A 27,984-nucleotide genomic window follows, 5' to 3' on the forward strand; every position below is an offset into this window, starting at 1 on the left:
AAACCAACCCTTATTGTAACTTCATCAGTCGAGGTTTCCACACCCTCTCACTCCATTTGGATTACCAAAGCAAAAATTTTTGAAAAAACGACTGATGAACATGAAACCATTTCCAACACGAACGTACAGTATGCAATTTTCGTACCTTTGGCTATTTTCCCCATTACTTACACACTCCCAAGCAGAATTGCTCCCCTTAGACGAAATAAATTTCAATACGCATTTTTAGACTCACGCAAGGTTGTTGTGTCTACGTGTATATGCCGATGTTAATGATAACTTTGTATTAACGGATGTACTAGTTCCAGTGACGTAAGCTATATTTTGAAAAATGGAGAGGAAGATACAATTTCGGAGCGGCAATTGAAATATCACACACAACTTTAATAAAAATAGTCTGTGTTTGGAGAAATAAATTAATATGTAAAACCGAAATAACTGTAAATGTATAGGTATTAAATTTGATCAAATCTGTGGCTTGTAAATTCTAAACAGAAGTGCAGTTAACTGATGTAGAGGTTTGTGTTCCCCCTTAATCCCCCTTATAACGACACTTCACATGTACAAATTTATAGGTAGATGACTTTAATATCTGATGTGCTCTTGGCACATACGAAAATTAACATTAAATTTTTGGTTTGATTACCTTCAATCGAACCACCACCTACCATCGCCAGCACACATCGTAACACTGTTGCATATCGTTCGTAACAAAACACGCGGGGGTTGAAACGGCCAGTTTTTCACGCTTTAAAAGGTAATTTTTTTGGCAATTATGTTTTCACATTTTGTTTTACGTTGCCTTAATAGAACGATGAGACATCAAAGATTTGACGTATCGCTACATTTTCGGTGTCACGTTTTAAAGTAACAACGGATTACTTTACGCTTAATTCGATATGAGAAAATTTTGTTTATAAACAAGTGTATCTTATTAAAGACTAAAGTCATTTGGGCATAAAATATGATATTTGAATTCTGCACACAGAATAGGAGGCACTTAAACCTGTGTGAAGCATGGCATAATACTTACATATATACTTGTATATGTATATTGAATAATAACGCAAGATAAAAAAAAGACGTGATTGTGACACGTAACGTTATAAACGAAATGAGCTGTCAAACTTTCATGATAATTATAAACAAAGCCTTCCTCTTCATTATTTTATGATGTCACGTTTCAATGTATTTATATGTCAAAAATATTTCAAAACAAGTAAAAACGTTAACTTCAGTTGCACCGGAGCTATAATACCCTACACAAATACAAAAGATTCCTAAATAACGATTCCTGCCAAATTTCGTGTAGATATACCTACCGTTAGTGGTTCCGCTAAATGAGCAGTTTCTTGCTTAGAAAAGTACGTGTGCAAAATTTCAGATTGTTATCTCAAAAACTGTAGGACTAGTTCGCGTATATACACACAGGTGGACGGACGGACAGACAGACAGACGGGCATGGCTAAAGCGACTCAGCTCATTATACTGATCATTTATATAAGGTCTCCGACGGACAAAGTTTTGACATAAAAGCAAAATACTTATCGATTTCAAACCCCAAGAAGTTATTAGATATTTAACAAATTTTATAGTCATAATTGCTCTATTTTGTACAAGATTTTTACAGCATTCGTTATTAATCACACAGTTTTTAAGATACCATATATTTTGCAACATTTTAAGTCAATGTATTTATGTTAACCCACACTCTGGTAGGATTCACAAAACTAATATTTATAAAGCAAATTGTGTGACTGTTTTCTAATCAGGCAGTGTCTGCAACAGTAAGATTTCTATAGTTAGCTCTTTGAATAACATGAGATTGATGGATATCTCAATTATGATTTAAGGGCGGCAAATGATAAACTCTAACTAAAATGAGTGTTTGAGTGCGAAAGTGAAAATTTTGTATTCAACCATGTGTTCTGCAAGCTTTTTCTAAGCATCCTGATCAAAAATGTCACAAAACAAAAATATTCTTTTTTGGCAGCATATTAAACCTAATAATTGCTTGAATGCGGTTACTTACGGTCAAGCTTTCTTACGCCCAACTTTTCAATAAAGCAACTATTTATATTGAAACATCAGATTTTTGCAAAGATACGCAAATGAAACATCCTGATTTTCAGGTGAAACTGAGAACTTACATACCGGAAGAATCTATCGGTTAGTGAATGTTTTTTTTTTAAACTTTACAAAATTACTAACTTTGAGATTAACTTCGAACACAGATTTCAAATTGGTTGTGTATGAATTCAACCTGTTTACTACACTGAGTATTCAAAATCTACTCATATCTGAAAGCTTTCGTTTTCTATATATAAATTTTTTCATTTTCTTTGTAACAAATTAATGTCAACGCTCGGGGAAACATTTTGAAGGCTCTGTAATAAATCGGCAAATCTCATTCTCTGTCGCTGAAATGTCTAATGTTCTGCAAGCAATTGGACGAAGCTATTTACGTCGGCTCCAGCATACGCAACACAATCAACTCAAAGTTAAAGGAACATTCTTCATACGTAAGTTTAGAATTTCATTGACGGCTGCTAACAAGGAAACCCCAAATAGTACAAAGCCAATTCAGAAAGAAATGCGGAACAAAAGCAACAACACAAATAAAAGATTTAGCAGCATACGCAACAATAATGCGGAAGCTCACCAAGTGTTGGCGCAGCCATTTGCGGGACGGCAAAGTCTGCGCTCAACATTATTGTACGCCAAATCCGCAATGGATTTACGGCTCAATTTTTGTGTGCGTGCCGAACTCTCTCGCGCCCCGTTTATCGTACCCCTGTGCAACTACGACGGAATACAGGCAACTGTAGGTAAGAAAATACGTTAACTGAATGAATGAAACAATGAATGTGTAGTCGAAACTCACGTTCAGCGGCAACGAAAAGCTGGAAAACTTCAAAAAATACGACCAACAAAAGAATCGTGCGCTACGCATTGACAATGGCATGACCCTAGTAGCACCCACAACTAAGTCAACAAGAACAACACCAGCGCCAGCACCAGTCGAGCAATTGGCATCTTGGCAATGGGGTTGCTGCATTGCGAAGTGGTGGCGTGAGCGTGAACTTGGCATGTGGCAGCAGCCCACCCGCCGAGCACTTTGACATATTTTGGGGTTCAGCCCGATGTTGCGTGCTGGTGACTGCGGTTGCCGTTTACCAACTGCTAGTAGCTGGTACTGTTGCTGTTGCTGCTGATGTTGTTGGCGATGCCAATGTTGTCGCTTTTGCTGTTGCTATTTGAAGCTGCGGGTCTTTTATTGGACTCGCTTTTTGTGTGACAGGGATTTGTTTTGCCATTTAAATTCTTTTCCTTCATTTGTGCTGGTTCTTTATTGTTTGCTATGGTCTGTGGTTAGCTGCAACGAACACAATAGGGCGAACCTGGGCGCGTATATTCTCATCGCTTTGACTCTTGTTAAATTAGAAGCAGTTAAAGCAAAGCAATATTTCTCGTAAGGATTACATTTTTATCGTTTAGTGTGACAGACGGCAGCCGTTGCTTGTCATTTAAATGGCACACAGTTGTTTGTGTGGTAGTGTACGCAGTGACAGGCGAGTCAGCAGATACAGCCAGCAAGCAAGCGTGATTTTTGCCGCTTAATCATGTTAGTCGGTTTATTCAAGCATTTTATTACATGTGTCGAACCGCCTGCCGCTTGCCGCTTGCTGCTTGCCGGCTAATGGGATGATTGGGTATGGGATATAGCGAGGCATACCTGGCATAATTAGATTTTCCAGACAACCATTTACATACCTCAGAAATGTGTGTATGTTTGTATGTGTTAATGTGTGTAGTTGCCTGAATTATTGACACCTAATTACTCATTACACCGCTTTACTTAAAGTTCTAATGAAATTTGCGATACATTTATTAGATGGCCAAAATATTTTCCATCTGTATTAGACAAATATTTTTAAGCAGTAATATTATACAGCAAAAACCAATGATAATATAGAAAGAGTTAAAGAGGCAGTGCTTGAAAATCGTCGTGTTGATGTCATATAGGGAGATAGCAGAGAATCTTAACATCTCTTATGGATCGACTCAACACATTTTGGTTAATGTTTTGGATATGAAGCGTGACTCGTGTCAAAAGACTTGAATCATTCGCAAAAACGAAGTCGAGTAGAAGTCACAAAAGAGATGATGAACATCGTAGCTGAGGACCCTACATTCATCAGGCCGAAGCTTATAACAAGTATATGAACAACTCGATTAAGCATTGTATTGGCTCAAAAGGAGCATATTTTGTGTTAAAAGATGTGAAAATTATAAATATTTTTGTTAGTCTCGCTCAAATTTGATCACTCTCGTGAATCAGAATAATAAAATAGTGCAAAAACCATTTACCTACTGAACACCCTACAACATTTTAAAAATCCATCAAACACTTCATTAAAGAGAGAAAGCTAACCAATTGGTCGAAACTCTTAGATAGATATTACATTTTTGCCTCATAACTTTCACAACCTTAAAACTGATCTTTTAAAAGCCTTCAAGTACAGAAATAGGTATAACATTCTATGAAAAACTGTGAACAGTTAATGTTCTCTACTTTTGTAAAACGTATAAGGATTTCAAAAGGTTAGTTCCGATCAGTTTCAGCCCCCCTAACGTTAGCAAAGCACGAATAAACTAAATAATATAATTCGTCAGTTATTGGCTGAAATTAAGCAGCCGCAATTTATCCCATTTACATCTCCGCTGGTATATGTACACGGCCCTCCCATTCCGTTGACCATCTACAATATTAATTACTTAATTTGAATTTACTACCCCACACAACACCATAAGCTTCGCTATGTATACTTGGAATTGTGGCAGTTTTATTCGTGTTTTTGTCTTTCTTTGCTATTTTGTTGTCGTTGTTTGGATTGTTAATATTGTTGGTAATGTTGTTGTCAATGCTGTCTTATGGCGCATTACATGCACCCATCAACGCACTGTAACCAACCGGTAACTCCAAACATTAATTTACTATCAAAACAGAGGCTAACACGGAACGAATCGGTACGGTACCAAGGGGTGTGGCAAAAAAAGATCAGATAACGAGGGTTCTAACGCTGCCAATGCTCTTCCATTGGATACAAGTACAAGTTGTGGCAGTCGCTAGACGCTTGGCAGTTGTCAGTTGTCGGTTTATATTTGTAACAATAGCAAAAGAACTAAGAACGAGTACAGGTTGGGGAGGTGTATGGAGTGTGGCGTGTGCTCAAATTGCGGCCACGTGACTCTATTGTGTTAGTGATGCCCTCGTTGTCTTGGTTAGGTTGGTAAAAAAGGATAATAAATTGCATTTAATTTGACTTCATTGTTGTACTCCTTTAAAACTGATCAGGGATCAGTTTAGCATTCGACGAAGGGAAGCAATTTCAGCAATAAAATTATTACAATAGGTAGATAATCTATTATCTTAGGTACATATCTATACGCATGTATATTATTTATGTTTTTCGATTATACTCGTATTTACAATTATGAAAATGTTTGAATAAATTCTTAAACGGTATGAAATATGGAACTAAGATTTGTATTAAATTTCACAGACGTACAAATGGTTTTGGAAGAAAAATTTAAGAAAACATTATTTTTTCGTTAATCAGGATTCCGTAAGTACTCGCGAAATTAATTTATTATAATAAGCCTGTATCTGTAACCAATCCAAATGATGTCTTACTAACCTAATTTTCACTGTAATCTTTCAAATTATTCTTCTAAGAAGCATAAATATATTAAAATTTAACCTCAACTCACACGCCAAGAACATCCACAAAGCAAAGGTCTAGGAAACTGTTGACATATGATTATTTAGTTCATACGAAATATTTGTTTTGATGCGAATGAAAACGCCAACAGATATTTATAATAACTTTGAAAATGAGATAGGCTAATTGTCAACGAAGTCATTTGACAGTGGAACCCAAAAACGAGCTGTTTTTAAACGAAGTCGACCCTTAGGATGTGGTAGTATTTCCTGTTTTCTTTAACATTAGCTCGACTTTTGAATACATAATAGAATTTTAACTTCGTATTTCACAAAATGTAAAATTTGTATTTTTACGCACATCGTTTATAGATATATGTGTACATATATACCATACCCTTGCGCATATACTCGGTAGTCCGGTTCGCTTCAATCACTCACGTGAACATTAAAATCACCGTTTCTATGTTAGATAGTCGTCATAACCAGTGTTGATTTAAGATTTTTAATAAGATGTCAAAATGACGTCTAAAGCCAGATATCATGCTGTGTAGCTACGACATACCGCTATGAAAGTTTACAACTTTGCTACTAACATCAGGATTTAATCAAATAAATATGTAATATTTTATAATACATATATATAATACATATATGTTCAGAGTATTTGTATATATGTAGTAATTTCAACGTAATACAAAATAATAAGTAGAAATAGACTTGACTTCAATGTTCAAAACTTCTAATCTCTTCCTAACTCCCTCTATATTATTGATGTATTATAATGGTCTATAAAATATAATTAAATCGCTTTTTTACTTATTTTTCTGCTTTCAGGATGGCGCGATTCGCTTCTCTCAATACCGAAAAAATGGCTTTCCACTGCAGAGTCGGTCGACGAATTTGGCTTTCCCTGCGTAAGTGTTAATAAACAGTAATATATTTTATAAATATTGGTCATAAATGCGTTTGATTCGTTTAGTCACAGCGACAAAATTTGTAACACCCAGAAGGAGAACGAACACGGAATTTATTCAGCCATGTCCCTCAGTATCTAAGACATTGATCTGCAATTTTGCACACTTTTATTTCTATCCGAGAATCTACTCAGTTGTCGGAATCGTCGCTATCGAATCACTACAGGATAAAGCTGTCATGACAACTGACCGATCCAAATCCAAATCTTGTAATGTTTTATTTAACACAAAATTCGGACGGACGGATCTATGACAACGCTATAATCTCGATACGTATTGTTCGAATCGGACTAGTAAAACACATAGCCACTACCAAAAAAATTATGAAAGACCATGGCATATCTCCGGACGTATTTCTCGTGTAAAAAAAGTCTCAAAATGGTGCAGCTCTTAACATCAATGAGTACTAAATCAGATAAAAATGTTAGATACAAGATTATCTTTTATAAAAACAACAATATACATACTAGACACGAGCAGACTTTCCGTGATGAACTGGTTCCAATGCGTAGAAAGTCGCAGCAGTCATCCACCAAAGGTTTAGCGACTGTAATTTGGCATCAACACGAAATAATTTTCAACGACTATCTTTAAAAGGGAGAACTCATTAATAGGTGTCTATATAACTGCGTCAAAATCCAATCTTAATTCTGATTTTGATCGGTCAGTTTGAATGGCAGCTATATCTATATTGGTTCGATCTGAACAATTTGTTCGATTATTCTACCGTTCTCTTGGATATTAATCTATGCCATATTTCGTGAATATACCTTGACAAATAGTTTGACAAGCATCAAAATTTCAGACCGGTATCTTAAAAACTGAGAGACTCGTGTGTGTACAGATGCACAGATAGACCGGCATGGCTAAATCGACTCAGCTCGTCACGCTGATCATTTATATACATATATATCTTATAGGGTATCCAACTTCTTTTTGGGTGTTAGAAGGATCGTGGCAAACTTAAAACCTTGGTCAGGGTATAATGATAGCAAAATCGTATGAATTGCACTTCGCATTGTTCTGCATCCACCGTATTCTCCGGATGTCTACACATCGAACTTTTCATGTTTTTAGATTTCAAAAAATTGCTTGCGATAAAGAGGTTTAGCTCCAATGTAGAGATAATCGACGAGACTACATTCAGAGTTTCGACCTTGATGACAACAACTCGTACGTTAAACAATGAAATTGATTTTTTCAAAAATGTTTTTTTTAAAGAAAACAATATATACTCTAAAATCAAAATCGGAGCTTCGAAAAAATTTATAAATTTTATATGTATAAAAAAGATATTGGCCCAAATTTGAAACCTTATAACATCTGTCATATAAACTTCACCGAAAAATATTATACATAATGACAGTAGTTACTTATAGGTATACTGTGATTAGTAATAATGTTTTCATTAACCTCAATTACGAAATTCGAATGCAAATATTTCGATTTTGAAGTCTAACTTCGAAAAACGGCGAAGTTTAAAAACGGAAATTATCACAATTGGTTTGATCCTAAACACCACTAAAAACAAAGTCGTGTTCGCCGTTGAACGTAATTACTGATTCTGACTCACCATATATACAAATAGGGAATTTGAACGTCGAGTGGTATATTTGATTGGTCCTAAACAAACACGCTACAACATGTCACGAAAAACAAATATGTACCTTCAACGCCAACGCTTAAAAAATACACCAGTAATCCTGTTTAATATAATTAGTAATGCAAATACTGAACAAATTTACAAGTTTCTTTGGCTAGCCAAAAATTCTCCCAATTTTAGATTTCTATTTTATGTCTTCCGCCATCTCCTTTAGCCAATTTATTTTAATACATTCCTTTGAGTTGATTTTGAGTTGACAATCACTTTGCCAAACTTAAACATTTAAGACATGCTGAGGAGAGATGGACATAAATTCAATCAATTTATGAGGGCTAGGGGTAGTTACTAGTATGATTAAATTTCAACCTTATTCGTACCCATTTTAGTATCAATAATTTTATATACCTATACAATTTTGACCAACATATCATTTAATATTTGCGCAAACTTTTAGGAATCTCATTCAAAAAAAGATGTCATGATATACTGAAAAACCGCCTATTATTCTGATTAAAATTGTATATTTTTTTACTTGTTTCTATAGTATTTACATTTCTAACGATGATTTTTCTGTTTAATATTTTTAATTGTAGGCACTACCAAAAGTACCAGTCCCACCGTTGGAGGAGACCATGGCTAATTACATACTTGCCATAGAAGCTTTCACGACACCGGCAAAACTCGAATGTACGAAACTTTTAGTTAAAAAATTTTCAGGTCCAGATGGTATTGGCCAAAAATGTCATCAATATTTAATGGATAAGCGTGAAGCTGAGGATAATTGGGTGAGCTCATACTATATGATATGTTAAGTTGGAATATCCTTAATTAGCGAAAAATTATTTTTCACCTACCCAACTTTACATATTAATACATATAAACTAGTTCCCGTATATATGATATATTTCTAAGAAAACTTAATACAACAGGCTATAACAAGCACATAATAGTTTTGTTCCAAACCGGCTGTTTGAAACAGCTTATACATACTTGTATATCAAGATATTCTGGATAGCAGAACGACTTAATATTCAGAGTCTTGTCTGACAGTTGATCCGTCGAATCGCTCAAGTGAAAGTTTTAGTAAACACTTAGATATCTTGCAGAGATTTGGCATTCCTAGGAGGTTTAGTATTGCTTGTAAATCGCAGCAATATGCATAATCGGACAATTGTCAAGCCCACCAACTTTAAGGCTCAGAGTTCACAGTGGAAAGGAGAAGATGTTGTTTTAAAAGCGCAGTGTAATAGTTTAATGCATTTCCATCCTTCCACATGGTTTTATATCGTATCGTGTGCACGGTTTTTTAAAGTAATCTTATTTTGTGTCACAAATGCTCGAGACTTTTTTCTGCCCTACATTTACCCAATATAATGATTTCTGTCCCACTGGCTGACATTACACCGTATTTACCAGTTTATTTTTATTTTTATTTTAACAGGGTATATTAAGTTTACCACGAAGTTTGTAACACCCAGAAGGTATTAAATAATATATAAGTATAAATGATCATCGTGACGAGCTGAGTCGTTTTAACTATATCCGTCTGTATGCGTTGTGGTGATAATGAAATAGTAAATAACAAAGCAATCTATTCAAAATGAGACAGCATTTATTACTTTCTTTCTAAAATACAAGATTTAACATTTTTTTAATATTGAATTTTAAATAATTTTGGTGCTTATGCATCAGGAGGAGTTAAATCAATCACTGGTGGTGTTGCTGCTGGTGTTGGAGGTGTAGGTACATTTGGGGCGGAAGTTACTGGAGATGGTGGTCCAGGGTATGTAGTGCTGGCATTTGGTGGGGTCGGAACACCTGATGAGTTTGTAGTTGGGCTTGTAGTCGTTGTGGTAGTTGCATTAGCAGGTGTCCTTGTTGTCCTGATTGTTGTGGTTCTTGTTGTTGTTGTTATGCTTTGCGTACTTGGATAGTATGGTGTTGGATAGCCTATTGTTGTTGTAGTTGCTGCGCTGCTACTATTACCACCAGAACCATCACTACCAATTGCAACGCAAATGGGAGTATTTTGTGTTTTGAGATTTTCACATGGCGGAGGCGGTATATACTCGTTGCATGCATTGCATTGTTGATATACATAAGTAAAATAGTTACCACTTTGGCATGGTGTCAAGACTGGATTTCCCACGCCAAAGCAGGTATAGTAAGTGCTTTGATTCGCATAATTGGGCCATTTTATGTAAATGTCTTTTATATCACAAGCCGGCTTCAGTTCCGTAGTGAAGGTCTTTAGACTAGGGCATGCTGCAGTTACGCATTGTGCCGCTAATATGACGCAAATAACTCCAATTACTGAAAATGTATGAAATTTCGTATACATAACTCTATATGAAATATGAATTAAGTCAATAATTGCAATTATAAAGCCTATATTTTTGAGCATTAAATAAAATGGAAACTGGAAAATATTCTCAACTCAACTCACCTGACTTCATGTTGTCGTAGTTGTACTGTACGCACTGTGATGGAGACACTGATTTCTGTTACCCGTTCAATCCGTTTATATGCGAATTCATTCCGCATAAGAATCATGCGACATACAAGTAATTTAATCAGCTTGTTAAGTCTTGTTAATACCAAAGCTTGTAATTGAGCGGCAATTGACATTTCCCATTCAGAAACTGATTTCAACATTTCTTTATTAAAACTAATCTTCTACAGATTCTTGCTAAGTATGTACGTATGTTTGTATTATTCCTTATCACAGCATGAGTACGAATTTCGTAATTACTCTGCTTATCAGAAGTTGAAGTGATATTAACATGTACTATGTGAAATTCGTGAAATTCGTGAAATTCGTCAGATGACAAAAATCCGGAAGCAACAAAGGTACATCGAAATATTAATTGATTTTTTAAGCATAGAAGTCTGAATTGTATCGGGTCAATAATTCCTTTAGCCCCCATATACCTAATAGAAGAAGTTTCGAACTACCGGCTGACTTTATATAATTCGCTGAGAACATGATATTGAAATTGTCGAATGGTGCCAAAAGGAGCCGACTCCCTAGTCGAGATTTTATTGGAAACATAGATTTAAACAGACATAGATTTAGGATAACGAGAACAATAGAATTCCGAATATCTATTTGTCCATACTTATTTGCCAATTTTGACGATATAAAGTCAGCAGGTAGTTCGAAAATATTTCTATTAGGTATATGGGGACTAAAGGTAGCGCACCGCAAGGGCATTCGTGCAAAATTTGACTGATGCTTGTTTGCATAAAGGAAAGTGAAAGGTTAAAAGTTGATTTTAAAATTGTGTTATATGAGAACTATGCGTGGTTGCAGTCCGATTTCGCCTATTGAAACATAGGAGTGTGAAGATACATACCAAATTTGGTAGATATCGGTCAAGTAGGTCCTGAAATATGAGTTTCCTATAAAGTATTTATTTATTGATTTATCATGCTTTTAGTAGTATTTAACAGAACCGTTATATGGAGAGTAGGCGGAATGATCACCCGATTTTATCCATTTTTACAGTGTCGGTGCTTAAGAGATGTGTCATGAACGAATTTGGTTGTAGCACCTTAAGTGGTTTAGGAGATATGTACATTAAATCTTTTAAAGGGCGAAGCCAAACTCATTTTTTAAAAATTTTCATCCCGCAGGTGCTTCTTGCTACTTTGATCCCCTGTTTTATATCTTAATTTGCGGCTTGATTATGGCAATTTAAAGGTTTTTGTTCAATGGCGTTTTGTGGGCATAGCAGTGGACCATTTACGCTCACTTACACGGCATCACCTTTTTGCCAAGGAACATGTGCACCAAGTTTCATTACAATATTTCAATATTTACTCAAGTTACAGTTTCCACAGACAGACGGATGGACAGGCAATTATCCGGATTTTAACTCGTCTCACTTTTAATAGATAACTCATATGAGCATAAAAATTCGCACGAGTGGTGCCTTCAACTCTCAACAAAAAATGGTCCAAATCGGACTAAATATTTTCAAGCCTCGAATAAAAGAACCAACGGCCAATGTCCCACTTTATGCCGAAAATATTGGACAATTATTTGGTTCATTATTTCCTCCAGTCTCCACATACCTAACACAATGATTTTCATTGACCTTACACCATATGTATATTGGTCAGTATGTGAGATATCTTAACAAAATAAAGTGTGTGTAATATCTTGCACAAACCTTGATTTATATCGGAACATGATTTACACTAGCTAATTAGCATTTGAGCATAAATCATTATAATTTATATATAGTGATGAAAAAAGGCACATATACTTGGTGGATGATATCCATTTTTATAGCCAACTAACTAACATAAACAGTAGTCCTCAAATTCTGTATAGGGATCTATGAGAAAGTGTGGTATGATTTAAACATTTTTTGGAAAAGAGTTGCCACCTTGCTTGAGTTGCCTACTAAAAGTTAAATGAATATCAAAAGCGCTTTATATTGAAAGTATCATTCAACAGTAACATTGTTGGATGATATAGATATAGCAACAGATGACAGCGCAATGATTTCATTAAGACTTGTTAAGATAGCTCAAATATTTCACAAGTTATGTACAAACAATTTGTTTTCTACCATTCTGTCATATCCTTTATACTATACGCATATGGTACATATATTTACAAAATGAACTTATTTATAAAACCCCATGAACTAGTGCTATGAGTGCTAAATGGATAAATGTTTGAGAGGAAAGATGATTTTTTTTAGAAACGACACATCTAAATTTATCTACCGAAGTAAAGGTCGAATGCAAAAAGTAAAAACTGCGAAAAAATTTTGAATACACCTGCTTTATAGTCTTGATAGTAACTTTGAATATATTAAGGTGAGAATACTTCACTTACACTGTATCGTACTTCCAATACAGTGCGGGCATAACATATGAAATATTTTATTTAGAAGAAGCAGATCAAGAATCCATTACTCGTATAATAAAAGTTATACTCTCGAAATGCGGTTAATCAGTTTATTATATAATATTTATGTAGTATTGAAATTCCGCTTATTTAACTATCTGTATACATGAAGTTATAATGAAAATTAAATTGAACCGTTATAGGTACATATTTTATCGTATCCTACTCTTTACGTTGTGTTGGTGGCTTCTTCGGCGTTGGTGGTTTTTTTTGCGTTTTTGGCTCAGTTTTTTGTGGCGCTTTTTTTTCTGATGGTTTAACTGGTTTCTTCTTATTATCTGTTGTGGACTGTTTTTTAATAGGTGGGGCGGGCTGTTTCTTAACCGGCAGTTTAGATTGTGGCTTGACGGGTTTCTTGACGACTGGTGGTGTTGGTTCTGGTGTAGGTGGTAATGGCACAGTGACACCATTAGATTGTTCGTTAGATGGTTTCAACTTGCTAGGTAACGAATGCTTCATTGGTTCCTCTTTAATTTCGCTAGGGTTTTCACTTTCATTTGTATGATCACCATATGGTGGCTCAAAGTTTAATGGCTTAGGATTTTCACCAGTTATAACGGGAAGCTGTTGTGGAGCCGAAATTATTGGCGGTTGATTATCGGTGTGGTATAATGGCACAGGTAGTGACATAGCATTGATTGTGAGTTCTTGTTTTGGTGAACTTGTTGGTAAAATATTAATTGGTGGTGCGGGAATATACCGTCCGGGTGATGTACACGATTGTAGTACAAACGTGAAAAGTTCTCCTTGTCCACAGGTCATCTTAATTTGTTTACCTCCAATCCGATTGCACACATAGTAATCCGAGCTGCTGTAGTAGCTTGGCCAACGTATGCCGATCTCTTCCTTAGAACATATCAATTCATAATCTATGAAGCCTTGTGCCACAGCTGCCAGGCAAAGGGTCGTTACGATCAGCGTGAGTCCTAGTATAATGAAAAGATTTTATTATTTATAACCGTTGTTTTTAAAGTTGTTGTGAAATTCTTAAAAGTATAGTTTTGAATCCTTTTCTTATTTATTTTAACTTTTAGGTTTTTTTTTGTATCATATCCTATATTGAAACTTAACTGACAGCCTACCTCTCATTTCTGGCTCTTTGTGATGCGTTAGTTTACTTCTGTTGCTGTGTTCCGAACGAACCCAATTTTTGAAGTGCTTGATTTTTACAAGTGATCTCATTATTTATAGTGACATTTTTGTTTCTTTTTTCTTGTCGCAGTTATTATTTCCTGACCGAAAATATTGCTATATAGATAACGATCTGATTGATTTTAACTGTATCAGAAAATTTGTCAATTTTATCTTTCCGCTATCATTCATTTTTTTAACAAATTCCACTACACACCCCACAATTCCTTTGCTAGTTACAGCTCTCGTAAAAATATATTTGATTATCAAAAAAGGGTCCGCCTAGGTTGCAAACACGTTATGTGTGATACAGAATAGGACACACCCAAACTAAAGGAAAAATTACAACTGAAACAAATATTTAATTGAAATTCGAAAAACAACTTTTCAGATAAAAAATATTCATTTAGGTGAATACGACTTACGGACTGATCATGCATGCAATTTGGCATGGGAAGCAGCTGAATATTCTGTACCTTAAAAAATGGGTTAGAACAACCTCTGATCCTATATTGATATGACTTTAATAACCGTATTAAAGAAACGAAACTGTAACGAGTAAGTCCCAGGCATATCTTGGGAAAGTTAACTTCACATTGCTTTCAATACATACATACGAGTACTACGTATATGTACATATATGGACTAAAAAGTATTGGCCTAATAATAAAAGAACGTTTTTTGAATGAAAATGTTGCTTTATTCTTAGATATAGTATCCATCTTTTAATTTAATTTAATTTTTTTTAAACGGTTCTCCAACATTACGATACCAGTTCGCTAGTGTACAGCTTTTAGACCTTCAAAATATGCGTTTGTTTACATCCTGGCCTCCTCATTTAAGTAAAATCTTGAGTGTCAATTTCGACAAATACGGTGGATGGAGGACTAGTTCATAACGCAATTCCTTAAATTTATTAGTCTTTTGACAAACTAACTGCGATGTTTATTAAACGCGGTACCCAACGCGCGCAAAAATTTTTGATTTCCAAAAATTTGTGAATTATAGTATAACCTTTGCATTCCTTTGAGATACCAATGATGTTAACTAACAATCCTGTATGCTAGTTGATTACAATTGTCGTTACGCTTGCATTGAATATGTCACTGATACAGTATTGTTATTAAAGAGAACTAATATAGTCAACTGTTCCTGAGCAAATTCCGCAATTTGACAGTTCTACCAATTACAATATTAAGAGTTTATAGTATTCCATAATATACACAACTGTCTACGTTAGTACGACAGCTGGACTCGCGCAATTAAACATATGTAGATGACTGATAGGGGTCGTTCAATTTTAATTTATAACAAAATTCAGCAAAACAGTACTTAATAAATAACAAGCCATTTTTTTTGCATCAACTGTGTTTTTAGTCACCAGGAAACAGTATTTTGTCAAAACATGAAATTCACTTTTGCCATTGTAAACAAAAATATCAGAGGTAACATCATTTTGAGATTAACAGCTTGAGAACGACAAGGGGACGAATTTTTGCGTGTGAGCTCACGGTCAGACCAGGTACTTTTCAGCCATATTTTTAGCTACTTATGTCCTTATAATACATGTGACGAAATCAAACTGACTAATTCAAATATTAATGCATACTTTGAAAATTGATAATTAAATAAATTAGAAAATGACAAGATAAATCTAAAGCATTATTTTACCACTTTCTAAAACATGTGGCATACAAATTTACTGTAAATATTTTGATTTCAAATTATATTTATCTCTTAAATTTCAACACCTATTTCTGAATGAACGCGATTCTGAATGTCTGCCTGGTTGAAAAAACCCATTTAACAACAAAATATTTTATCGGAACATCAATCTATTTTAGTATCAGAAGAGAACAGTGGTAGTCATTACGAAGATCAATGACATTGTGTTTTATTTTTGAGTGTTTGTGAACAAGCAGTATGTGTAATATTCGTAAAATTATCGGTTTAAATTACGGCAATTAGAAATTCTCTAATGACATTTTCAAAGACAGATTTTTACTTATTGATGAACCATCACAATTGAAAACCTTTTCATACTACCGCAAATGAAATATTTGTCCCGTACCGAGGAAGTTCTTTCCAAAAGTATTATATATTTCAAACATAAATATTTATCTATGTGTCTTCAACTCAACACCAACTTTTCTTATCAGATTCCGGTGCACATTAAAATCAACAAAATTAAGTTAACACGGAAAGTAATTGTACCGTGTTGAATATGGAACATATATACAATATTGCAATTATTTACTAGTTATCACAGACTTATTTTTTTCAATGATTCGGTACCTAAGATTACTTCACATCATGTCGTTCTCCTGTCAAAACAAATTAGCAATTTAACAATTCGTACTGGCGTTGGTAACAAAAAGAATGAAACATGATTATGTAGCGTTCATCCTAGTAACGGTAACGGCAGGAAAACGGAGACTCGGGGAGAATTCTATCGTTGTTGAAAAAACGAACTGAGTACCCCGTTTAAATTTGGACGCTGTACATAATTTTCTAGCTAACACACCTGAACAATCACACAAAACAAATTTTTTTTAAACATGTTTTATATAAACTCTGAGGACTTGCATGGGTTATCTCTCTTACTGTACGACTTACTTACTTACTGTATAGGACTATGTAAGAACCGATTACACATACTTTATAACACTTGACGTAATGTTATCAACGTTAACTATGTATATAATATTAAGACCAGAAAGTTTCCGGAAATTGTTGGCCCACAAATCCGGCCGTTTACGACGGATGTTTTCACGCAAACGCCTCAAAACGCTCAAGTAATACTCTTTATTGACCGTCTGTCTCGTTCAATACTATCGATCAACCACCGTATTTACCCGATTTGGTCCCATGTGACTTATTTCTTTCCAAAACTTAAGTTAGCACTCCGTTTCGACTCTATTGAGGCCGTAACAGAAAATTCGCAGAGGGAGCTGAAGGCGATCCCGGACCCGGCAAGGCATGTTTCGATGATTGGAAAAACAGGTAGCATATGTGTATCGCTTCAGAAGGAACAATTACCGGAAACTTTCTGGTCATGCATATTCAATATTAAGCTGCTAGGGGTAGATTCGCAGGGATTTTAAATAATCCTCGGTTACTGTTATCACTAAACTCTGGTACTATTAGCTATAATGTGCATTAAACCTACTAGAAATTGGTTCGTTCTTTTGCAGGCTTACAATTATTGGCTAAATGACATGTACATGGATGTTCGTTTGCCTTTGCCAATCAACTCAAATCCCGGCATGCCAATGCCACCGGTCCGTTTTACAACGGTGCATGACGTGGCACGCTTTGCAGCACTCCTATTGAGCGGCATCATGAAGCATAAGGAACTACTGGACAGGTATATACCAATATATGTTTATATATTAAGCATTAACACATTGAAAAATGAACGGATAGCGGCAATTTAACCATCGATCGTGCGGGTTCGCGTGAGAAGAATCAACCACTATGCATGGCACAATACTATCGACCGCTGGGTTCATGCCGCAGACCGGGTTTGGAACGGGACACACAGTACATAGTAGAGCGCGGCGAGAAAAGTGACGAACATGTTATTGTGGTGTGTCGCAACCAGATGTATTGTATTAATTTGAAAACCAGTAGTCGCGGCAGAATATCGGAGACTGAAATCGCTTCAAATATCTTATATGTACTCAGCGATGCACCATGTTTGCCAACTAAACCACCAATGGTGGGCCTACTTACTGCCGAGGAGCGTACACGTTGGGCCACAAATCGTGATTTACTGCTGGAGAATGAAGTCAATCAGAATAGTATTTTGTTGATTGAGAAAGCTCTATGCATGCTATGTATCGACGAACCGCTGCCGAATACTTTCAATGCTTACACATTCACTGGCGCCACACCAACAGGTTATTTAGTTGGTGATCGCGATGACACGAATATGTTGCACGAAATGATACATGGCGGCGGTAGCGGTTACAATTCCGCCAATCGGTGGTTCGATAAAGTCCTACAAATAATCATCTGCACCGACGGTACTTGGGGTATTAACTACGAGCATTCCTTTTCAGAGGGCGATGCCATTGTGAATGTCATAGAAAAAATCTATAAAAATTTAGAGGAAAAGCAATCGGCATGCAATAGTGTACCGTCGGACCCAACACCCGAACGAATACCATGGGTCATAACACCTCAAATGGATGAACGTATTAAACAGGCCGCCGTCGCAGTCGACAAGTAAGTGTACTGGCGCAAGTCGAGAAGAGTTATATATATTGTGGAATACATAATGCTTATACTCATGACATAATAATGATTACAGGGCGATCGGGGACTTCGATTTGTATGTGTACCGTTACAAAGGTTATGGCAAAAACTTCATCAAACAATGCAAGTGCAGTCCGGATGCCTTCTTGCAGCTAATGTTACAGTTATCCTATTTCAAGTAAGAGTAAAATTACCAATAACAATTAATTTTACTATCCGCAAATAATACATACATAAATATATATTTCTTCTAAATTATGTTTCTTTATTTAAAACAGATTGTATGGTCATTGCGTAGCCACTTACGAGAGTGCTTCCACTAGGCGATTCTTGTTGGTATGCAGACACATACTATGATTATATGCATATAGATATAAATATTTATGACTAATTTTAAATTGTTTTCCTTAAGGGTCGAGTTGATTGCATTCGAGCTTCCCACAAAGAGGCACTCGAATGGGCCACAGCCATGTGTCAAGGCGAAGGCGCAAATGTGCCATTGGAGAGCGAGGGCGAGGATGACGATGCGCGTAAAGTCAAATTTAGCATTTATAATGTAAGCACTGAAATCTCCTTAAGAAAAACTTCTCTCATTTCTTTGTTTTTATTCTTTAAATAGAAAGATAAGCTCAAAGAACTTTTCCGCATTGCCTGTAACCGTCAAACTGAAATTATGGTTCAAAATATACTAGGACATGGCATCGATATACCATTGTTGGGCTTACGTGAGGCCAGTAAGGAATTTAATAACGGTCAGGTTCACGAACTTTTTAACCATGAAACATTTCAAACTGCCAATATTTTCTTGTTGAGCACAAGTCAGGTATGATTACTTTTAATGTTTTTAACTAATCTCATTGCTTTTGTTCACACCAGAATTGCACCTATTTAATGCCTCACCAAAATATTTACAAAACTTTTTCGCTTAGAACACATTTTTTTTCTGCTTTGTTTTTTGTTATACAAACATTTATAGAAGCAGTTATTTAAAAAAAATTTATTTAAGTCTTTAAGTCTGCTACAAAAAAAGATCACCAATTACATCTGAATACCATTAAATTTAGTCAGGAGCCTTCTTTTTATTTCAAGAGATCAGTTGTTGAAAACTCTCTTTAAATTGACCAAAGTAATCTCATCATCAGCAGGAATTTCCACCACTCTTCGAATCTAATAAGCAAAGTAGATTTTATTAGTAGTTCCGAAAAACATCATATGCAACTAGATTATGTATGTGATACTAGAAAATTTTTCATTTAATTTCTACATTTAAAACACTTTTCATATACATATATTATATGTAAATGTTTGTTATTTTATATACATTGTGGGTGGACAAGAAAAACTTGCTAAGCACAATCCACAATAAAAAGTGGTCAGACTAACTTGAAAATATAAAAATTTGTTATACTATTATAACTATAAATCAAAATTATAACTAAAATATGGATGAAAGTTGTAATAGGAGCTCTCAAGCTCCATATACTACGTGGGTAGAAAAATTTTAGGCTTTTGGCTTGATAAATGTTAAAGCAAATTTGAAATTTGACAGGTACGGGTTTGCTGGATTACGTCATAACGCCAGGAAGCATCAAATATATAGTAAAATAAATGGATCGGGTGCATCGACATCATTGACATCTCAAGAGAATACTTAGGCCATGTATTCTCTTGAGATGTCAATCATTAATGAATTTTACAAATGAAAGTTATGATAAGTTATGTGATTTTTGAACATCGATCTATACGGCATCGATTCAAAGCACAATTTCGAATTGATAGCATCTAATAAGTAGCCGTTTCTGCGCCCATTTCTGGCAATGAATGAAATATATGAAGATATATCATTACACATTTGAGTCCAATCGGCAGTAAGCTGCATGATTATTACCCGCTAGAGACTATCCAAAGCGCTCGAAAACAAAACAGTCGGCCCGCAACGTTTTAGGCAATATTTTACTAGAATTTATATGGAATTATTTTCGTCGATTACCGCTAAGGTATCAGTAAAACAAACAATATTGCTTTGCGTTATGGTTTCGATTGGACGTCGATATCCAAGTGTAGCCAAATTGTAAGTCCTACGCTTTACCACCCATTTAGTACACTGCGAGAAAATAACATAATTTAATTAAACCTTAGGCTCACTACTTAAGAAGCAGACTTAAAGAAGTCGATTTTTGGATCAAAAAAAAAATAAAAACTATTATATCACATGAGACTTACGAATATATATTTATATTTATACGCGATCTCCGATACCTCCTCCGTGGACGTTAGGCTTCTTCAAACTAGAAGATATTGTCCGTACAATGACCTACGGTCGAAAATCTAAATTGACATAATTGTGGCGAGTAAGAAAAGTTGATTTTTACCCTAAAGGTAAGGCGTTTTTAGGCATCCCTGCGGCAAATTCCAAAAATGCTGCTTCGAGAAATACGCATTCATAGATAAACTGAAAGAGCTGATTGAATTGAGCGGCTGTACTTTAGCCTATAATAAAAAAACTATTTGAAATATTCATGCAAAATTGTATTATGGTGTTTGTAAAGTTCTATTCTATATGTCCATCGAAATATGCAAAAAAAAAGAAAAATATATACATATTTATTTTACTTTTACGCCTGGTATGCCCTTTAAGGGGGTATTCTAGTCTAGAGACATAAATTTTAGGTAATTTTTAAAGTGTCGTAAAAAAAGACAATCAATATTTTTATTATCGATTTTTTTATCTGTTATTTATTAATGTTACAAGAGTACAGAAAAAAATTTAAAAAAAAATTTTTATTTATAAAACTGGCAGCTGTAGAAGTGGGGGCTCTCAAAAAATTGCCACATGAGCATACCCACGATTTCAACCCTCCTAGTCATCTGAAATGAACAAACAAAGGTTATCAATCTGCAATAATGGCGCGATTCTATGAACTAGTGATAAGTAAAAAAAAATTTTTTTTTTAATGGACCATTTTTTTATTTCCCTGAAAATTTCAAGTAAATCGGTCAGTTTTTCTTGTCCCCTCTGCTAGATGTACATATGTGTTTTATATTTAAACAATTTTTACCTGTACTTGCAAATTGTAACACAGCTTGGCATAAGCACTGATCTCATTTTATTACTATGCACAGTTTCTTGAGTACAGCCGTACCTTGGTATTTCAGTTTCACACTCAAGGACACACGAATCTAAAAAACTACACATGTGTGTATATATGTCGATTGCACCGCACCGAGCAGCACTGCACTGTTTTATTTGTTCACTATGCACCATTAAAATTATGCTAAGGCACAGCGCACTCGACAATATGGAAGCCACACGCCTCTACTTATCTATTATGTAATTGCAATATAGAAATAGTTATAAGACAGTGTAAGTTTTTTGTCACCACATACAAATTTTGCACATGCCTTTCTATGCATATATTTATAACTGCATATATACCATAGATATTCATATACTCGTAGAATATAATTATATATACACTTATACATATGTATACTCGCAGGATATATATATATATTATATACTTGTATATATATATGTATATGTGTATCTTAAGTAAACGCGAGTTTGCTATAAATACAAATTCACCATACTTCCAAATAATTAACAGGTGGCTACAAAATCGGACGCTTTTATGGGTTATGGCGCAGTGACGCCACGTGGCTATGGCTGCTCCTACAATCCACATGCCGATGATATTACATTTTGTATATCGGCATTTTATTCCTGCGAGGATACAAGCACCACTCGCTTTGCCAAATCGCTAAAGGAATCGCTGGACATGATGAAGGATCTGATGAAAGATGAAACAGACCAAACAAAATGAGGCATAAGCGACAAAGAGTCGTGCCAACAACAACTTACAGGTAGATTGTTGGTAAACAGCTAATATACCAAGACAACCGTAAAAAAGCAAGCAACAAAGTAACAAATATACTTATACATATCAGCAAGCGTACCTTAACATTATAATGAACTGCGTTGAAATTAGTTAATTGTACTCGTATTATACCTAAATATAATGTGTTATATATACATAAACACATACATATATAATATACCTCTATATGTATGTATGTACTAGAGAAATTTATGAAATTGTTGAAAATCTTATTGTTAGTTGAAAAAATATTAAAATATAAATATTATATATATGTATATCTATCGTAGGAAAGAGTGAGACTTAACAAATCTCAATTATATGTGTATGTGTATGCACAAGTAACAACTATTTTCGTTGAAGAAAAATTAGTAGCAAATTATTGCCTTTGGAAACATTTGCAAATAAAAAAGAGCACCACCATTAAATAAAAGAAATAAATTAAGTTTATTTATGGTACATTATATGCAGTTGATCTATCTATAGATCTACATTTATATAAGCATATTATAGCTGAGTATAGAAAGAAAAGGTTTTCACCAGCTCAGTTGCATGTTACATAACTGATTTACTAGGAAACTCAACGACTAAATAATACTCAGAGTGTTAAAACATCGGTTCAACCAAATTATACTAAATATATACAAATAAATACATACAAATGAATACACCACATGTAGTTATGCCGTTAATCACCAAAGTAGAAAACTCTATTTGAACACCATTCATCAGCATAACAGTAGAATATGAAAAGCTTAGGCTAGTGTGGTGTAAGTCTTTATTGCTATAATCCACAAGCAACCGAATCCTGTATTCATGAATTTAGACTATGTATATATAAATAAATAGGCCCGCAAAACGCGATGTTTTCGATTTTCTAAATTTATCACAGTACAATACTATACTATTAACAACTTTATACCTTAAAGAGAACATAAAGCTCCAAGCTAGAATAAAAAACAAAACAGCATTGTGTTCGACGAAAACTTCGACAGGCTTGCTCACCCCCTAAGTTTCATTTTACATTCGATATGATCTTACCAGTTCTCACCAGTTCCGAACCAATTCGGGTCAAGAGCACTGGCAGTGTTCGCACCTATCTGCTGTTTAAAACATTTTGTTAGCTCTAACTGCTTCTTTGGTTATAGAAAAAGAAATTTGTATGTATATCTAAATTCGTATTGGCAATAATGCATCAATATTCTCTGAAAGTATTTTACCAATGGCTCAAAAGAAGTTTATATAATCAGGCGAAAGTAGAAGCATTAAAGCAAATCGAGGCAAAAACAACGTGAGTACGAACGCGGTTGCAATTTAGATCGCAAAAAGCATTAACTGCTTTTCAATAAGTTCTCTATTTCGAAAGTAATTTCGCAGAAAAAAAGTGTGTCTCAGTCGTTACTGCAATCTAACTTTTTATCAGCAAAGTATTATATATTGTATGTATTATATATATACTTCAATAGGTTCCACCAAAAGTAGCGAATGATTACGTGAAGAAACTTGAGTATTTATTAAAGGAAATGATTCAGTTATCTGTCAAAAAAATAGGTAGCATATAATACTAACCTAGAGTCAATTAAACGTACAAGTAAAAAAATATATAAATATACAAACACACATTTGCACATATACATACATACATACCAAACTAAGCAGATGTTTTTAAACTGTATATTAGGCACAAATTGTTTAAGGCTTGTTAGCAGTAATGTGCATATTTAGTTATGTATTATACATATGTAGTGTATGAATGGATGAGAAGAAACGCAACCCGAAACATCAGTATTATTTGACTTTTGGCAGATAAGTGCAAAGGCTAAGAGAATACTAAATTACCATCGAGGTAACATTTTCGACTAACTTTGATCTCGACGTTCTATCGATCTAACCCCGCACAGGAATACTATTTATCGATTGTTTTAATATCTTCGCAGTAGTAGATGAAGATAATACCACGTGAATCTCAGTAAAATAATGGATAAAACCTTGCTGGCCGACTATTATGTTGAGATGCCAATGATTTACTCCATTTCATTTTACTGTCAACGAACACAATTTCACGAATTTTCACGCTGTTTTTTTTGGATATCAGTATCTTTTGTAGCGCTCCTGCACGGTAAATTAAACAAACACTATTTTCTCCCATTAGATAGCAATGATTTGACCAAATTTTTTAATTTTTTCTTTTTAACAAAATTTTTTTAGTATTCCAATTAAGGTTAGTACTCTAAGGCAAGGCTAGAGTTCTCACCAAAGGCCAAAGTTTGTTCAGCACAAAACATTTTCTTTAGTGTTTTTCATGTAATACATCTTTTCGTAAAAAGAACATTTTAATTATAGTATATTATATATTTCTTACTAAGTTAAGGAAGCTGTTTAAATGACGAAATTTTTTATTCATATTCTATAATTAATATCGCACCTTTTCCTCCCTATATATTTAGTTTTCAATGCTGGTAGAATAGCATTGGGCCTTCAAATTTACACGTATTGTAGAGTAGGGTATTTTATTAGCATCCATGCGGCACACTTGCTAAGTTAAGCATCTAAAAGCACACTACAAAGATTTTCTGCTTCGTTATCGTTTATCGCATACATACCCTGCGAAAAAAACCTGAAATAATTTAGGTTGATTTAAAGTTCAACACTACTATACTATACTATACTATATATATGTGTAACTTCACCACAGGTAAATATCAACTCCTTACATTAAATTTAAGATATTTCGCAGTTTTAGAAATATATATATGTAACATGACGACTACTAGCGTATGTACATAATAAGTACATATGTATATACACACATATCCAAATTGTTATAGACTTGAAGTGAACCAATACATATCAGCATACAATTATGTATGTGACAGATATACTAATACATTTATATATGTATAATACAAAAAAGAAGCTTTTAGAATATGCAGCGAAAAAAATTATTTAAAGAAAAAATGTGTTTATACATTTAGCAGTTATATTGGTAGATTGTTGTAATGTGTATGTAGTTGATGAACTTGAAAATTGTTGAATTTGAAAACTATGAAAAATATAATATTGTAATAATGAAAGTTTATGTTAAAATGCGTATACGTATTGCTGTTGTTGCTGAAAATTATATAAATTTTATTGTTATACATAGGTCATCTATAGACACTATATATACACATGTGTTTGTATGTGTATTTATGTATATTTACGCAAAGCAAATGCAATTTTTTTTTATATATGTGCATATAATAACCCTGCAGTAAAAATAAACAAAACGGACCGCCATCAGGTGGACGCAAGTGGGGCTTAAAGCATGAAAAATATCTAAGTTGCTTAATAACTCCTAATTTATGTTAATTCCTCTATTAAAACGTGGAAAGCGAACTTGTTAATGAGCTAGCGGAATGAAAACTCAATGGCAGATTGTTATATAAGTTGTTATATAAGTTCGTCATGCAAAACTGTAATTTATCATGTTAGAATTACATAACACATATATATGTATATAATTTGTTCACCAGAGATTTTTTAGTAAAACAATTTACTATGGGGATATTATAGCCGTACTTTTTGTAATCTACTCGCAAAGAGAAAACACCGGGTAATAAATTCAAATACAACGCAAATGAGAGAATTAAAGAATATCTGATTCGAATCAAAGTGTTGTAAAGTAAAGCAATTAAGCAAGAGCTAATATATAATCTGGAGATTAGCCAGAACTAAAAGTTTTTGAAATATTCCCAGTTATGTATTAGTTAGATATTCGTTCGGCAAATTGTCAACCGTAAATGTATAAAATTTTCCAAAAATTTTGTAACACCCAGAAGGAAACGTCGGAGATCCTATAAAAAATATATATAAATGAGTAGCATGAAATCAAGTACTTGTATGGAAAACTTTTTTATTGGACAAGATATATTCGCGAAATTCGACATGGAATATTGTCTAAATCAATGCTAATAAACTTCGAGTAAATTGTTGAAATCGGACTACTATAGCATATAGCGGCCAGACAAACTGACCAATCAAATTTTTTATATTTGTAAAGGGTATTTTAGCTTCGGTGCAACTGAACTTATCGTGTTTTCTTGTTTTAAAAAACAAATATCGATTGTTTTGAAATTTTCTGAGTATATTTTTACATGTTTCAAGAATACACTGCGAAATTTTGAAAAAAATTAAATACTTTTTGAGTTATACGAGATCTCCGACGGCGCAAAAAAAAGTCCTTCATTGCTGCAGTGATTCCGGCCTTCCCTGTGCATGAAATCTAAAAATAAAAAAATCTCGTTAAACTAGTAAATATTTTCCGTACAAAAAAAAAAACGATCAAAGGAAAATCAAAAATTGACAAAATTACAGCGTTTTTAAAAAAAGTTGAATTTTACCACAAATTTTTGATCAGATCGAAAAAGCGATAGGAATTATACAATGTAGAATTATATACAAAACAGGCAGAAAAAAATATCTTGATAGTCGAATCATTTTTCTTCGAGTTATCACTGCAGCAAATTCGAAAAATGCTGTTTCGAGAAAAACGTGTTTAAAGATGAACTGTTGCAGCTGGTTGAACTGAGGGTTTACTCTTTAAATGACTGTAACTCAAAAACTATTTGAGATATCGATTTAAAATTTTAGTATGTTATTTTTAAAATTTCGCACTAGGTGTGCCCCTTAATAAACTATGCCCACCCATTTCATTGCGATACCTCAAATATTTTGAGATGAGTGTAACCATATAATCGGAACACTATTAAAATAAATAAACTTATAACATGCAATATTACGGTATATTAACTTACAAATTTCGAGAAAAAGCGTTCTATCGAGATTACAAAAAGTGCGGTTATCAAGCACATTTTCAGTTATATGCATAGTTATATGTATGTAAGATGCGAATACTCAAACATGACATAAAATTTAGTTTATATAGAAAATACTAATACATACATAAAAATACATACTTGTATGTAAGTAGAACAATTATAATAAATACATATATACAATCAAAAAAAATAAATCATATACATAAATGCCAATTTTTTTACATATGTACTCATATGTGTACAGAAACTGAAAACCATAGAAAATGATCATACGAACTTCTTTGTTATTGTGTTTATTGTTATTGCTTGCTCGTAGTGAATTAGGATGTGTAAGCAGGCACATAAATTATGAAAAACTAGTCGAAACTATTATTACCTATGATATAGTATTGTGTTGATTTGTTAAGAGTTGAAAGTTTAAATATGCTAATAATTAATATTATTTCTTAATTATTAGGGCGTGTGTAAAGCACCCCATACTATCCAAAAACATTTATGGAAATAATGTTATTATGTATGTATCATGTTGCACGCATTTCCATTTGATTTGTTGTGTTTCATTCAATTGTTTAATATTGACCCTCTTACGTATATAAATACATATTTACATATATGAATGTGTTTTGTGTAACCTGAATAAAATATGTATCTACAAAACAGAAACTT

At 34.0% G+C, this 27,984-nt stretch overlaps 3 protein-coding genes and 1 long non-coding RNA gene across 7 annotated transcripts; 1 reads left to right on the forward strand and 3 right to left on the reverse strand.

Annotated features, from left to right (window-relative positions):
* Positions 1–2,303: 2,303 nt before the first annotated feature.
* On the forward strand, positions 2,304–27,981 carry ChAT (Choline acetyltransferase). 4 transcript variants are annotated; one of them, XR_011394929.1, is made up of 11 exons: positions 2,304–2,828; positions 6,563–6,642; positions 8,899–9,090; positions 17,555–17,727; positions 17,787–18,590; positions 18,676–18,798; positions 18,899–18,956; positions 19,033–19,176; positions 19,240–19,443; positions 21,744–21,984; positions 22,229–22,365. XR_011394929.1 is itself a non-coding variant. In XM_014243416.3 (10 exons), the coding sequence occupies exons 1-10, from the start codon at positions 2,426–2,428 to the stop codon at positions 22,442–22,444; spliced, it is 2,397 nt and encodes a 798-aa protein (XP_014098891.3). In that variant the 5' UTR covers positions 2,308–2,425; the 3' UTR covers positions 22,445–27,981. The 4 variants fall into 4 exon arrangements, 2 of the variants coding, with proteins under 2 accessions (XP_014098891.3, XP_014098893.3); XR_011394930.1 differs by having other exon boundaries at positions 21,777–21,984; XM_014243416.3 differs by lacking the exon at positions 21,744–21,984 and having other exon boundaries at positions 2,308–2,828; positions 22,229–27,981.
* On the reverse strand, positions 9,900–10,911 carry LOC106623802 (peritrophin-55). The gene is made up of 2 exons (XM_014243420.3): positions 10,752–10,911; positions 9,900–10,618 (listed from the first exon to the last, which is right to left on the reverse strand). The coding sequence occupies exons 1-2, from the start codon at positions 10,759–10,761 to the stop codon at positions 9,987–9,989; spliced, it is 642 nt and encodes a 213-aa protein (XP_014098895.2). The 5' UTR covers positions 10,762–10,911; the 3' UTR covers positions 9,900–9,986.
* On the reverse strand, positions 13,266–14,470 carry LOC106623801 (proteoglycan 4). Its single transcript, XM_014243419.3, has 2 exons — positions 14,312–14,470; positions 13,266–14,155 (listed from the first exon to the last, which is right to left on the reverse strand). The coding sequence occupies exons 1-2, from the start codon at positions 14,409–14,411 to the stop codon at positions 13,392–13,394; spliced, it is 864 nt and encodes a 287-aa protein (XP_014098894.2). The 5' UTR covers positions 14,412–14,470; the 3' UTR covers positions 13,266–13,391.
* LOC118680663 (uncharacterized) lies at positions 19,439–25,036 on the reverse strand. Its single transcript, XR_004976285.2, has 4 exons — positions 24,924–25,036; positions 20,993–21,110; positions 20,844–20,934; positions 19,439–19,787 (listed from the first exon to the last, which is right to left on the reverse strand). It is a non-coding gene; the product is annotated as an uncharacterized lncRNA (long non-coding RNA).
* Positions 27,982–27,984: the final 3 nt, after the last annotated feature.

This window comes from Bactrocera oleae, chromosome 2 (genome assembly GCF_042242935.1).
Source record: "Bactrocera oleae isolate idBacOlea1 chromosome 2, idBacOlea1, whole genome shotgun sequence".
Taxonomy (NCBI): Eukaryota; Metazoa; Arthropoda; class Insecta; order Diptera; family Tephritidae; genus Bactrocera; species Bactrocera oleae.

Bases quoted from the DNA above. Each gene is read 5' to 3' on its own strand.
- ChAT (XM_014243416.3), top strand. From the start codon at position 2,426: ATGTCTAATGTTCTGCAAGCAATTGGACGAAGCTATTTACGTCGGCTC. The intron at 9,091-17,554 runs GTGAGCTCATAC...GTTCTTTTGCAG, and splicing joins GTGAAGCTGAGGATAATTGG to GCTTACAATTATTGGCTAAA. The intron at 17,728-17,786 runs GTATATACCAAT...ATGAACGGATAG, and splicing joins CATAAGGAACTACTGGACAG to CGGCAATTTAACCATCGATC.
- LOC106623801 (XM_014243419.3), bottom strand. From the start codon at position 14,411: ATGAGATCACTTGTAAAAATCAAGCACTTCAAAAATTGGGTTCGTTCG. The intron at 14,156-14,311 runs GTAGGCTGTCAG...TCATTATACTAG, and splicing joins CAAAGAGCCAGAAATGAGAG to GACTCACGCTGATCGTAACG.